Source organism: Peromyscus leucopus, chromosome 8a, assembly GCF_004664715.2.
Source record: "Peromyscus leucopus breed LL Stock chromosome 8a, UCI_PerLeu_2.1, whole genome shotgun sequence".
Lineage (NCBI taxonomy): Eukaryota > Metazoa > Chordata > Mammalia > Rodentia > Cricetidae > Peromyscus > Peromyscus leucopus.
In genome coordinates this window covers 19,066,300-19,080,946 of record NC_051085.1, presented here as the reverse complement: position 1 = coordinate 19,080,946, position 14,647 = coordinate 19,066,300, and the positions used below count along the sequence as shown (strand labels likewise).

The 14,647-nt window shown below is 39.1% G+C and overlaps 1 protein-coding gene across 1 annotated transcript in view; it reads left to right on the top strand.

Moving 5' to 3' along the window:
• The window catches only part of Tbc1d32 (TBC1 domain family member 32), a 211,962-nt gene that overhangs the window by 154,047 nt on the left and 43,268 nt on the right, over nucleotides 1-14,647 (top strand). Inside the window, exons 26-27 of the mRNA XM_028868362.2 lie at nucleotides 1,206-1,331; nucleotides 12,535-12,618. Of these exons, the coding sequence (XP_028724195.1) occupies nucleotides 1,206-1,331; nucleotides 12,535-12,618 (210 nt within the window). The remainder of the gene's footprint in view (nucleotides 1-1,205; nucleotides 1,332-12,534; nucleotides 12,619-14,647) is intronic.

The following is a 14,647-nucleotide window of genomic DNA, read 5'->3' as shown; positions in this document are numbered from 1 at the left end:
CCTGCTTTCCTTTTTTCATTATAATGACGCAAGGTTTATAAAGACTGTTATACAAATGCTGTTTGCTTTCCTTTTACTGAGTGGGAGGTCAGTATTTAATAATAAACCACACTCGGTTTAACCATTTCCTTTTTATGTGTCTCTACATCTCTAATTGTGTTTAACATTTATGTCAGCCTTTTGAGAATCTTTTTTCATTAATTGATTCGTTTACTAGCTACAAGTCTACAAGTCACGGTGTTCTTTTTCACAGTCTTTGGATGTTGAACACATCTTTAATGTTATGATGACTCCAGGTTTGTTTTTAATTTTTTAAATGATAGTGTGTTCTTTAATGTTATGATGACTCCAGGTTTGTTTTTAATTTTTTAAATGATAGTGGGTACTTTTTGGCAGGGAGTTACTTATGTATCATCTTGATTTTCTAAGGCTATCATTTTTGTTTGGAGCTAGACATGGTGGCACATATCTATAATCCTAGTACGTTGGAGTCTGAGGCAGGAACATGCTGAGCACAAAGTCTGTGTCACAGTGGGATCATAAAAAGCTTTCCTTGTTACTTAAATATCCTATCCATTATTAGTTATGCGTATAAATAGGATTCTAGCGGTGATAACTGTGGGATGATGGATGATATGTATTTTAAGACTAATTGCGACTGTAATTTAGATCATGAACCTTCTACACCTTAGCCAGACTGTTCTCTCTGTGTTCTCTCTGTGTGTACACATGTTCAGGAATGCAGTAGCTTGTCCTTAACCTGTAGCTTCACCTTCCATAGTCAGTTACCCAGTACCAACCAAAGTCTGAAAATATTAAGTAGGAAATCCCAAAACTAAATAATAATCTGTAAATCACATGTTGTTGTAGGTAGTCTGATGAGGTCCTCTGCTGCCAGTCCACTTTTTCCTGTCCTGCGTGTGAAACATCCCATGTCTAACTGTGTGCTGTGCATGAGACTTGTTCGTTAGTCAGTTAGTGGCCATTCTGATAATTGTCAATTGTGTCATACTAGTACTGGTGTTTAATTAACCCTTAATTTACTTAAAGGCTCCAATATGCAGAGTGGAATGCTGCCACTTTATTATAAGAAATTATCCATGGTATATTTTGTTATTAGTGTTATTGTTAACGCCGTTAGCTTCAGCACAGACGTTTAACTCTGTCTAGCTTGTAATGTTCTACCATGTTATTTTTCTTACTAGACAGTGATATCGGAAAGCTGTTATCATGCTTCAAAATGTCTGATAAACAAACAGAGTGGATAGAAAACTGCCGAAGACAGTTTTGTAAAACAATGAAGTCCAAGCCTGATGCAGTCAGTGGAGGTGGTGAGTGTGATGTTTTCTACTGGGATATTCCTGCATTAAATTATTCTAACAGAAGCTGTGACTTCTGAAGATTACTATCTGTGCGTGTAGGTAACACGATGCTAATTGGAAAAGTACACTGCCCACCCCACCCCCAAAGGGCTTGTAATTCTGAGAGAACCAAAGGCCAAAGAACTCTGAAGCCTTTTTACGGACTGGAGTGTCTGTACATGTGGCAAGCAGCTCTGAGGTTCCCCTGCCTTTCCTGGGGTTACAGTTTACCTGGCTTCAATGGTCTCCACTTTCATATACTATGTTGCTGTGTCTTTGTAGAAGTCTTACCAGTTTACAAGTGACATAAATATCTTGAATCATCACCAGGTATCCACCAAACCAATTGAATGATTCCTAAGGAAGCTTTGTCTTAAGGGAGCATCTCCAGTATAAACTGACCAAGCAAGTTTAACATAAATTAATTGCATGTGCTTTTGTTTCCTGAAACAATAACTTTGATCTGATGATGTTATAAGCTAAATTTCCTAAAAGTTTTCATTTAGAAGTGATTTCATAAAAAAAAGAAGTGATTTCATTTCATCAGCCATATTTAGAAGTTTTCATATTTGTTATAAAATTAAAATCAGGAATTTAAAAATTAAATTTACACTTTGCTAGGAAATGGTATTTTTAGAGAATAATAAAATATTTGTGTGACAACAAAATCACAAATTGTTCTCCACAGTGTAAGTATAAACTATGGTTAAATTATGGTTAGTCTCAAGATATATAAGTATCACTGGTCAGTGGTGGTACATACCATTAATTCCAGCATTCAAGAGGCAGAGGCAGGTGGATCTCAGTGAGTTCAAGGCCACCTTGGTCTACAGATCAAATTCCAGGACAGCCAGGATTACACAGAGGAATCCTGTCTCAAAAAAAAAAAAATCAAGTATCTATTGAGATATATGTATTTATAAAATATCTCTGTCTATCTCTCTCTCTCTCTCTCTCTCTCTCTATATATATATATATATATATATATATACACACACACACATACATATAGTCTTAGGGTTTCTTTTACTGTGAAGAGATACCATGACCATGGCTACTCTTATAAAAGCAAGCATTTAATTGTGGCTTGCTTACAGGTTCAGAGGTTTAGTTCATTGTCAAAATGGCGAGAAGTATGGTGGCTTACAGGCAGACATGGGTCCGGAGAAGGAACTGAAAGTTCTCTATCTGGATCCACACCACAGGTGACAGAAAGAGAGAGTGAGCCATTAGGCTTGGCTTGAGCTTCTGAAACCTCAAAGCCCACCCCCAGTGACACACTCGTATATGTGTGGTACCTGGAATGAAAATGTGTATGTGTGCACACACACATATATATATTCACACACACACACACACACACACACACACACACACACACACATACACACACATGAATGAATGGTTTGAATGAATATATATGTGTATATAATTTGCTCTTGATTGTACAATAGATAATATTTAAAATAGGCTTTCTCAGTGGGTTTTGTACATGCCCCCAAAATACATACCAAATGAGGAGAGGAGTGGTTTGGAATGAATTTCAATACATGCCCCAATACAGTTTTAAGAGTGTCTGTCTCTCAGGGAAATGAGAAATGTCACCTGTCTAGCCATTATCTTTTGAGATGGGACCAATAAACCAAACAGATAAGAGTTCTCTTTGGCATCTAGGGCACTGTCTACATCTTCCTCAGTCATTCATTGCTTGTTGTTGCTGTGTTCACCAGGTTACTGGGAGCTTCTTCCAATCGTAGATCCATTCTCCTCTGATTGATGCTTAGTTGCTTACACAAGACTCATTTATACTCCACAGAATCTTTATTATGTAGTCTATATTTTATCAATGATGAAACTGAAATGCGTCATTTTGGAAACAGCCTAGTTTTCAGCAGAAGAGCCTAGAGGAGAATCCAGGTAACCTGTTGTCAAAATCCTGGTGTCACTTTACCATAATAAAGGTGACATCACCTTTTCATACCTAACATTTTTCTTATCAGAGACAATATTTATCAGCTAGACATAGACAAGCAAAACGTTGCCTGAATACTGAGTTACGTTGCTTCTAGGATCTTACGTCAACCGTCAACCGGCTCAGCTTGAGTGCTGAACCCTACTTTTGGTAGTGAGGAAATGAAAACAGATACACACAGACATGCCTGGTGTGGTTCTGCTCTCTCCACAACCAGGAACCTCAGTGTGTTTATCAGGACACCACGGGGGGGGGGGGGGTTAGCTATTCTTGGTAGGAAGTCTCTCTGCAGGGCAGCCCAGTCAAGTGTAAACACCCAGGAAGAGAAAGCTGCAGCTGCCACTCTCTTCACAGGCTGGTCACTTGTATCTAACACCCACACTGGGACCCCTAAAGGAAGTCTTGCCACCCATATGATAACAGCTTTGCCAGTTTCCCATGGGTCAGAGGCCTTGGAGTCCTCAACATGGCTGTACCTGTGTCAGCAATACGTATTCTCTCAGGACTTCCCTCACAAAGGTTTTCCTCCACTCCCTAGGAGATTTGAAGCTTTATAAATTACCCTTAGTACATTAACCTATTCTGAGTTTTTCTTTAAGATACTTATATAATGCTTCATAATACACAATTGTCTACCCATGTGTTAACATGTTCATAATTATGAGAGAATGAATTAATTTTAAATTTCTATATGAATAAAAATGTCCAAATAAAAAAGGGGAAAGACAAAAGGAAATGTAATTAGCAATTTGAGTACCTGCTTATTGACTGAATCATTCCCCACAATGGGCAGATGCTGCCTTTTTTGGTAATGGTGAAGGAGTGGAGAAGAATCCATTAATAAAGAGTATTCAGAAATTTAATTAAACCTGATCATCTTCACAGTGATTAAAGTTGAAAATTTCCCAGTTATTTAGATGTGGGGTCCTTGTATTTGTGGGTTTCCTTCCAGACATTAAGCTTATGAGAAGATCAAGGAAGCCTATGGGGATGGACAACTGCGTGTTTCTGCACTTACAGCCCCTGGCTGAAGTGATGGTTCACATGACCCAGAATCTCTCCTGACCCCACAGAAATGTCAGTGTTTGAAAAATAAACAGAGCTCAGAGTCTTCCCATCCTCAGCCTTACTTTTGGTTTGAATCTCCTTTCCATCCACATAACAACAATTTTCCAGACTGTTTGTTTGTTTTAACCACTTAAGGTAGCAGTAACTACTTGTACTCTCCTCCATTGGCATTACCATTCCAGCACCAGAAGAAAACACAGGGGGTACTCTACTTCACTGGTTGAATTTCAAATGTGGCGCTGGGTACTATACTTTTATTCATTAAGATACAAATCGTTCCAGAATCCCTGCCCCCTCCCCCCCCTTTTTTTTTTCCTATTTCATTGTCAGGAAAGTCTCATTAAATCAACTGACTCATGGTGTTCTTTTGGTTTGCTACCTAACTTCTTAGTGTCTGTCCATGGTGAGCAATCCAGTTCCGCATCAACCCCAGATGTGGTACACCTAACCTTTTGCATCTGAAATTCTAGAGTCAGCTCTGCTTTAAAGCACCATTTTCCTCATTATTTTCTAATCAATATCTCCCATTAATCTTTTGTTAGTGATCTAATAGTTATACAATTTAATATCTGCCCTACATATGTTTTTTCTATTTTTCATTGACAATGATTGATGACTAGTTCATAACTCAAATTCCTGTGTGTGCTTACTACACTTTGAGGTGGTGGCTGCAAAAAAAACACATACAATGTATTTAATAGTCAATATTAGAAACTTTGGTTGTGCATAGTAACCACATATATATATATTCATATTATACATTTATATGTAAATATATACACACATATATATTTAAATCTCAAATTCTTGAATTTTCATGACTTAGATCCTAAGAACTTGTTATGTAAGATACTACCTTAACTAAAGTACTTCTTATTTAGCAACTGGATCAGTATTATTTAATACATGATTTTGGGCAGGATATTGCTATGTAACGTAGACTAACCCCAAACTCTAAAATGTTGTTCCTGAGCCTCGAAAGTTCTGGGATTACAGCTATACTGGCTTTCTAATTATTTTAAATAAACAAAATAAAGGCACAAAATTCTTTTATAATTTTATTATCCAATCATTATTTCTATTTTTTAAAAAATTATATTGCATTCCTGTAAGTTTGTGTATGCATGTATGTGTGCATGCGTGTGTGCACACGAGAGGGTGGGAAGAGTAGGATATGTGGGTAACATAACAAGGCCTGCAAGTGCCTTTTCTGATGAGATTTCAGGGCTGCAAGAGTGTCTCAGTGGTAGAGCACTTGCTTAGCATGTAGAGTATGCTGTGCTTAATTCTCAGCTTTTCCCTAAAAACAATTTCCAAGAAGGTAACAATGAAAGAAGAAAAACGTACAGCAGACTAATTTATCTGAATACAGAAATAGCAGTAGCCTTTAAAGGACCTAATAGTAAAACTGTGAAAAGAGATTCTTCTAAAGTGAGCCACAATTTTGGAAGATGGGTCAGATTTTTGTTGTTGTTGTTGTTTTCCATTTCTGCCCTGGGATGCGCAGGTAAGGACCTGTGGCATTCCACATACAGCAAACAAAATGACTCTAGAAATCAGAGGGCAAGCTGTGTGCTTAGGATCCAAGGAAGTAAATTTTCTGTGTTTTCTTTTGACTCTTGGATTTTAGCCTGGTTGATTGAGAATGGTAACAAATGCAGGAAAATGTAGTGGCACAGTAAAGCCTGCTTCCTCTGCAGGAACCAGGGAAAGAAAGTTAATGTCATGTCCCATGGAAACAGAATCGGGAGTGGTTCTGAGCCAGGCTCAATATTTATGTCCTGAAAGATCATCTGTGACAACAAAGTATTTGAAAAAAAAAAAAAGTTAAACCTGAGAATAAGGAGGAGAAAAGACCAAATGCATTATTGTAAAATGAAAGCAAACTGTGTTTGGGGGTGCACCCAGGACTGACCAGCTGGCTGTCTCACCCTAAATCAGGATTTGAGAGAACAACCCCTGCTGGCCTCTTGCAGTCCCCTTTAGAGGAGAGATAAGGTGTTCCCAGGGGCGAGAGAGTGGGCTGTCACACATTGTTAGAAAGACACAATGAAAGGGGAGGAAGGGTAAGGATGTACATCATGTGAGTGGGGTCGCAAGCAGTTTACATCAGAGCTAAGACACAGGATTCTTAATTACAGATAGAGACCTTAACTTGCAAGGACTTAACACGGGATAAACAGGAACTTATTCTTTTTTTTTTTTTTTTTTTTTTTGGTTTTTCGAGACAGGGTTTCTCTGTGTAGCTTTGCGCCTTTCCTGGAACTCACTTGGTAGCCCAGGCTGGCCTCGAACTCACAAAGATCTGCCTGGCTCTGTCTCCCGAGTGCTGGGATTAAAGGCGTGCGCCACCACCGCCCGGCTAGGAACTTATTCTTTTTTTTTTTTTTTTTTTTTTGGTTTTTCGAGACAGGGTTTCTCTGTGTAGCTTTGCGCCTTTTCCTGGAACTCACTTGGTAGCCCAGGCTGGCCTCGAACTCACAAAGATCCGCCTGGCTCTGTCTCCCGAGTGCTGGGATTAAAGGCGTGCGCCACCACCGCCCGGCTAGGAACTTATTCTTTTTTTTTTTTTTTTTTTTTTTTGGTTTTTCGAGACAGGGTTTCTCTGTGTAGCTTTGCGCCTTTTCCTGGAACTCACTTGGTAGCCCAGGCTGGCCTCGAACTCACAGAGATCCGCCTGCCTCTGCCTCCCGAGTGCTGGGATTAAAGGCGTGCGCCACCACCGCCCGGCTTAGGAACTTATTCTTAACCGTCTCAATTGCAACCAGAATCCTTAACCTGCAAGGTCTCTTTTTCCTGATTTGGTCTCTCATTAACTTGCAAGGTTCCTGTTTGGGTTGCAGAGAAATGATGACTGGAAACTTATTAACTTGTTTTTGTTTTTTTTTTTTAATTTTATTTATTTTATTTTACAATACCATTCAGTTCTACGTATCAGCCACAGGTTCCCCTATTCTCCCCCCTCCCACGCTCTCCCCTTACTCCCAGCCCACCCCCCATTCCTGCCTCCTCCAGGGCAAATCCTCCCCTGAGGACTGCAATCAACCTGGTAGACTCAGTCTAGGCAGGTCCAGTCCCTTCCTCCCAGACTGAGCCAAGCGTCCCTGCATAAGCTCCAGGTTTCAAACAGCCAATTCATGCAATAAGCACAGGATTTGGTCCCACTGCCTAGTTGCCTCCCAAACTGATCAAGCCAATCAACTGTCACACCTATTCAGAGGTCCTGATGCAGCTGGGGGCCCCTCAGCCTTTGGTTCATAGTTCATGTGTTTCCATTCATTTGGCTATTTTTTTTTTCAATAATTGAGTAAAACCGAAATTTATTATAAGCCACAGTCGTCCTAGGGACCTCCATGCTATATATATAGTCTCCATGGTTCTATTGGTTGTGGTCTGTTTGTTCTTTATTTTATCTCTAGAATCCACTTATGAGTGAGTACATACCATGACTGTCTTTCTGGGCTTGGGTTACCTCACTCAGGATGATTTTTTTCTAGTTCCATCCATTTGCCTGCAAATTTCATGCTTTCATTGTTTTTCTCTGCTGAGTAGTACTCCATTGTGTATATGTACCACATTTTTTTCATCCATTCTTCTGTTGACGAGCATCTAGGTTGTTTCCAGGTTCTGGCTATTACAAATAGTGCTGCTATGAACATAGCTGAGCATGTATCTTTATGGTATGAATCAGCATTCCTTGGGTATATGCCCAAGAGTGGGATGGCTGGGTCTTGAGGTAGTTCGATTCCTAATTTTCTGAGAAACCACCATACTGATTTCCACAGTGGTTGTACAAGTTCACATTCCCACCAACAGTGGAGGAGTGTTCCCTTTGCTCCACATCCTCTCCAACATTGACTGTCATTGGTGTTTTTGATTGTAGCCATTCTGACAGGTGTAAGGTGGTATCTCAGAGTCGTTTTGATTTGCATTTCTCTGATGATTAAGGATGTTGAGCATTTCTTTAAATGTCTTTCAGCCATTTGTGTTTCTTGTTTTGTGAATTCTCTGTTTAGCTCTTTAGCCCATTTTTTAATTCGACTGTTCAGTATTTTGATGTCTAGTTTCTTGAGTTCTTTATATACTGTGGAGATCAATCCTCTGTCAGATGTGGGGTTGGTGAAGATCTTTTCCCATTCTGTTGTCTGTCTTTTTGTCTTATTGACTGTGTCTTTTGCTCTGCAAAAGCTTCTCAGTTTCGAGAGGTCCCATTTATTAATTTAACTTGTTAAGAGAGCTGATCATACAAGATCTAAGATCTAAGAAGACCTTAAATGGAGAAGCGCAAAGAACCCCAACTCAAACATGATGACATCAGACTTTCAAAAGCAAGACAAGAAAGTCTTAGAAGCTGAGAGTCAGGTTCTTTCCTACTAGGGATAAGCAGGGCAGAAGAGAGTGGACCTCTCAGGACAGATGAAGGAAGGTCAACTGGAAGTGGAACATTAGTCAACACACCAAAATTGCCCTCAGACATGAAGAGAGATGGAGATGTTCTCATTGAAGGAAGGCCACCCTACAGCATGGCTAAAGGATGTTCTCTTCCTTCTTGCTGTCTCTACTATTCACGAATCTGTTATTATACAAAATAGGACAGACTTTTAAATGAAAGAATGGAGATGAACAACCTGAAAACACCGAGAATAAGAGGATGGCTGTGCATGCAATAATTTGTATCAAAAACTAGATAGAGTTGCATTGTCTATGTTGTTACACAATTAGAAATCTGATTTTGTGGAGTAGAGACATGAGGGAAAAGAATATGTTCTTGAATATGCAAGAGTCTAAGGAACAAATTATCTGGTCTCTACCTGCAGGTTAATAGGGAGAAAATTGAACTTTAATGTAGATTTCATGTTTTGTGATAAGATAGCAGTCATATAGTCATTTGTCAGTGTGTTTGAGCAGTGGGTCCAGCAGACAGGGTTATGTTTGCATGCACTGTGTTTTTCTTGTTTCAGAACCAGTTGCTGTGGTGATGGCGACTTAGTTTGCTATAACTTTAAAAATATAAATTGATTTTTCTCAGTTTTGAAAGCTGGGAAGACAGAGGTTGAGGTTCAGGCAGATTCCGTGACTGGTGTAGGCTTGTTGTCTGCTTCAGAGACCAAACACTCTCTGCCTCCTCTCATGATGGAAGGGGGCCACGCCTCTCCTTAAACCACTTTCTAAGGGCGCTGGTCTCATTCATAAGGGCAGGGCTCTCCTTGCTCACTTTCCAGATATTTCATCTCTTTGAAAATATATTGTCTAATATTTGATCAAATCTACCTCCTATTCCCCCTCCTCTAAGTCCTTTCTATTCCCCATCACTACTTTTTCCTTCCAGTTTCTTATCTCCCCCACTCCATCTCTCTCTTTCTCTTCCCTCCCCCTCTCCTTTTGCTTCCCCATCTCCTGAAGAAAAATGGCTGTCGTGACCAGTTGCCCATAGCAGTCTTAGACTCGGTAGGGTGTAGCAGGCTTTCTTGTCAGGTTATCTTTGGATTTTCAGCCTCGAAATAACAACCCGGAGACTTCTTATTAATTATGAAAGCTTGGCCTATAGCTTAGGCTTGTTTCCAACTAGCTCTTATAACTTAATTAGCCCATATTTTTTTAATCTACGTTCCGCCATGTGGCTTAATTACCTCTCCTCTATAGGCACATCAGACTTGCTCTGATCTTGGTGGTGAAATCCCTGTGCCTAGATTCCTCCTCCTCTTCCTCTTTCTCCCCAGAAATCCTGCCTATCCTCTCCTGCTTACCTATTGGCCATTCAGTACTTTATTAAACCAATTCAAAGGCTCCTTAGCAAAGACACATCTCCACAGTGTACAAAAAGATTATCCCACAACAGTGGGGGGTAATACAATCATGTTGGGTGTTATTATAATATGAGAGTTTGGGAAAATACTGACATTGTCGTACAATCAGGGTCGGGGTGGGACAAGGTCAAAAGATAAGTGAAGCCAGCACATAGGTTCTCTTCAGTTTCTGCCTTCAGTTTTTCTTCTATAGAAACCCCATGTGCTCTTTCAGGCCTATAAATATAATCTTAGGGTCTTTTTAACTATGTTCCGACCCCAGAGAACAGGCATAATTAAAGGTAGAAAGGCCATAAGTATAATCCTTTATGGAAATTTCAGACCTGTCATTTAAGATTAATATATATTTTAGATGAAACAATATTCTGTAGTTTGTTTTCAGGGCAATATTCTATAGTTAATTTCTTTTTAACATTAAGAATTGCTTCTTGCACCCTAAGTTTTAGAATCTTTCACCAATAAGCTAGGATGTTGGTGACCTTTGATACTTTTTTGGTTTGGGGAGATTTTGCTGGTCTTTTGAGTATGTTGCCTTTAAAACCAAATACAAAAACCAAGATAAGATTTTTAAAATTGCCCCCTGGTATCTGGAAGATTAGAAAGCAGAATCTCCCATCTCACTTTGTTTCCACTGTAGCAAGGAATACAGGCTTGTGCTTCTCTCTAGATCTCCTTTGACCCATCCTGTCTCTGCTCAAGCCTCATGTGTCAGTGGCAAATCTAATAACTCCAATATCAGTAAATATTGTGCTTTCTGGTGTGAGGTTCAAAGCAACATGCAGATTGATGTATGAGCCTGTATACAGAAACAGCAACAAAACCTTTGGTGTTTAAAGAGATCGTGCTTTGTTTGAATAGAGAATTCACATCAGTAATTGCTTGGCAATATGCTTTGATTTGTCACATTATTTCAAACATTATACGTAAATACATAGCACATAGCAAATATCATTGTGCTCAAAGAAGATAATTACTTGTAATTGAAGGTTGAAATGGACATTTCCATTGAAAATGATGTTTCTGAAAAATATTTGTTACTGTGTATCTTGCACTTTAGATCATTAGTCTTAACCATGAAATTAAGAATAATTATATGTGAACTTCGTTACATTGTCCTTCTACAAAATCTGTCTCAAAAGTTTATATACATAGATGTTAAAAGTTGTCACCCAGGGACCTTATATGTGGATTTATAAAAGAAAGATCTTTGAAACAGTTTTAGAAATATGATAGATTTATGCCTGTGTTTGTAAATATGGAACCAGCCCAACCATTTGCAAACTGAAATCTGTATACAGAGATATTTCTTAAGCCATGACCATTGAATTTTCATGTTTTTAAAGACTTATTTACTTTGAAATCATATAATGAATAGAGTTCAATGAATAAAAACATTTCATTTTCATCTCTAGCCATCAAAATGTTATAGCTTGTGCTCTACAGTTAGGGAAAACCACACCATTCCTTTTTATTATATGGTTCTTACACGTTGAACACTAATTTTTTTTGAAGAATTATATGCTTAAAATCTACTTGAATATAAAGTAGAACCCATGTAGTTAATAAAGGCCATGGTTCACAGTCTAAGTAAGAGAAGGGCACAATTTTAAAGTGTGATTCAGATTACTTGTTTCATCACTAATCAGTTAGCTACTGTACAGATAGATTTCCTTAGAGAAACAAAACAAATTCCTCTGGGTTGCATACTAATTCTAATCCTCTGGGGCATCCATTTGTAGGATATCTGCAAACCCTGTGATTTTACCACACCAGCCTAGAAAGGAATCATTTCATCACTTCTAAGTCAGATAATGCAGGCTTTGTTTGATCTGGCCCTTGATCAGATACCATCAGCTGCTAAGTAGGAAAGGCATAATATGTCGCAGATTTGAAAGTGCCCTGAGCTGTGCAGTAATCCTGGTCCTAGAGTTCAGTATTTGTTCTGTATGCAAATGACAAAATGCGATGACCTCATGAGTGCATTAAAAACATTTAACAAATTCTGAAGCAGTCATTAGGTAATCTAAGTATGATGCATAATTCTTTTTTAGTTATATGTTGAATAAGTTCACAGAGAAGTTATTAAAATTTAATTGAAATCAGAAACATTCTGAATATTAATAGAAGTCTGCATGTTGAATTGAACTCCTCAGAACCATGGAGTTCAGATGACTTTTTTTTTTTAGTTCTTCTCTCACCCTGCAGCCTCTTCTCCCTCCACCCAGCCTCAGGTGACTTTCATGTGCTACTCTGTGACTTAAAGATGCATTGTCACACATTGTCCCCTCCTGACTTAAAATCCTAATTGCTCTTGTGCTCCTTACAGCTTTAGGAGAACTACTTGAAAAATTTGTGCTTCATCTCACCGAAAACCCCTCTGAGTGCTACTTCCCTTCCGTGGAATATACAGGTATCTTTTTACATATTGTGATGTTTGCGAAATGTCCAGCTCGTACGTAGGCACTATGTTATAGTGCCATGTGTGTAAAGTGCCAATATGTGCAAGTTTCCCCATCTGAAAATTCTCTCACTTCATACCATGTGATGTTGTGACTGTCATTTGTTTCTGGTCTCCAGCGGAAATGGTTTTCTTTGCTGCATTGCCCACTTTTCTGATTTTATCCTATGCCCCTCTCTCGTCTCATCAGCTCATAACTATCTCACTACGTCTGTCTGCTTTCTGTTGCGCTGCTGTAAGAGTGAGAAAATTGCTGGGCGGTGGTGGCGCACACCTTTAATCCCAACACTTGGGAGGCAGAGGCAGGCGGATCTTTGTGAGTTCAAGGCCAGCCTGGTCTGCAGAGCGAGATCCAGGAAAGGTGCAAAGCTATACAGAGAAACCCTGTCTCGAAACAAAACAAAACAAAACAAAAAAAAGTAGGAAAATTATAGCAAAAAAATTTATTTCGACTCATTATTCTGCCCTAACATCAAAGAAATGTAACTGGTAATGGCTTCTTGTTTTTAGGTCCCGACATGACATCATCCGGTCAACATCAATCAGTGTGTGTGCATGTTCTTTCTCTCATCTAATCCTCATAGCCTTCTGAAGACCCCACCTTGAAAATGGCAAAGTCACATTAACTTTTTGCTTTTTTTTTTTAAAACATTAGTATTATTTTTATTTCATGTGTGTGTGTTTTGCCTTCATATATGTATGTATGTATGTCTATGTTTGTGTGTCTATGAGTATCTCTGTCTGGTGCTAACAGAGACCAGATAGAGGCACCAGGTCCTAGGAATTAGAGTTAAGGATGTATGTAAGCTTCGATGTGAGTGCTGGGAACCAACCTGTGTCCTCTGCAAGAACAGGAAGAACTCTTAACCACTGAACCATCTCTCCAGCTCCTCAGTTTCTCTTTAAAAAATATTACTCTAATTCTTTGAGAATTTCCTACAATGTATTTTGATCAGATTCACTCCTGACTACTCCCAGACAACCCTCTTTTTTTTTAATACATTGAGTCCAATTTGTGTCTCCCAAAAACTCTGGGGTGGGGGACCTGCCCAAGAGAATTGACCTACAAGGGTTCACACTCTGAAAGAAAATTGACCCTTTGATTTTGAGCAGCTACCAAATGGTGATAGTGTTTAGCTAAGGGTAGAACTTCATGCTTACTGCCCTCCCTCTGTGATGGGATTTTATTTGCTTTGTGCTTGTCCAGGTCTAGTGCATGCTTTCCCAGTCTCTGAATTCATATCCTTGTTGTTTCTGGAAAGCACTGTTTTCTTGTGGTCATCACTTACAAACTTTCTGCCTCCTCTAAGTTTCTGCTTCTTAAAGCTCTTACTAGGGATTAATCTTCACATTTTGGTTCAGATAAGATTAAATAATAGCATTTATCTGCCTCATATAAATAAATGATTTTAACATTTGAATCTTCTAGTCAGATTTGTTTTTTGGTTTTGGGTTTTTGTTTTTGTCAGCTTCGTTCTCATAATTCTAGTTGCTAAATAGGAGCTTTAGCTGGCTGCCTGGCTGCGATGACATTCTGTAACCTCAATGTGTCAGCAATAACTGCTTTGCACCTACTGACATATACTGTCTCTCTGTGTCCTGTCTTGGTAGGAGGTGCATCCAAGTGGGAAATGGAGAAGTCAGCACTGATATTTGCTGTCCAGTATTACTCCTATGTTCCTACTGTATCTTTACTACATCTCAAATTTATTTCATTCTGTCTCTCATTCTTCTTTATGTTAATTAAAGCCAGCATTGCCCCTTGCCTAGGGTATCAAAGACCCTTTGCATGCTTTTCACTTTTCAGTCTGGTTGTTTGACATGTGCATTTTTGTTGTTTGGGGGTTGTGTTTTGTTTGAGACAAGAGCTTCATAGCACAGCTTAAGCTGGCCTTGCCCTTGCTGTCCTCCTGTCTCAGCTTCCCTAGTACAGTCCTAAGATGTTTATGCCAGCACACCCAGCAAAAATGATATTATCTCC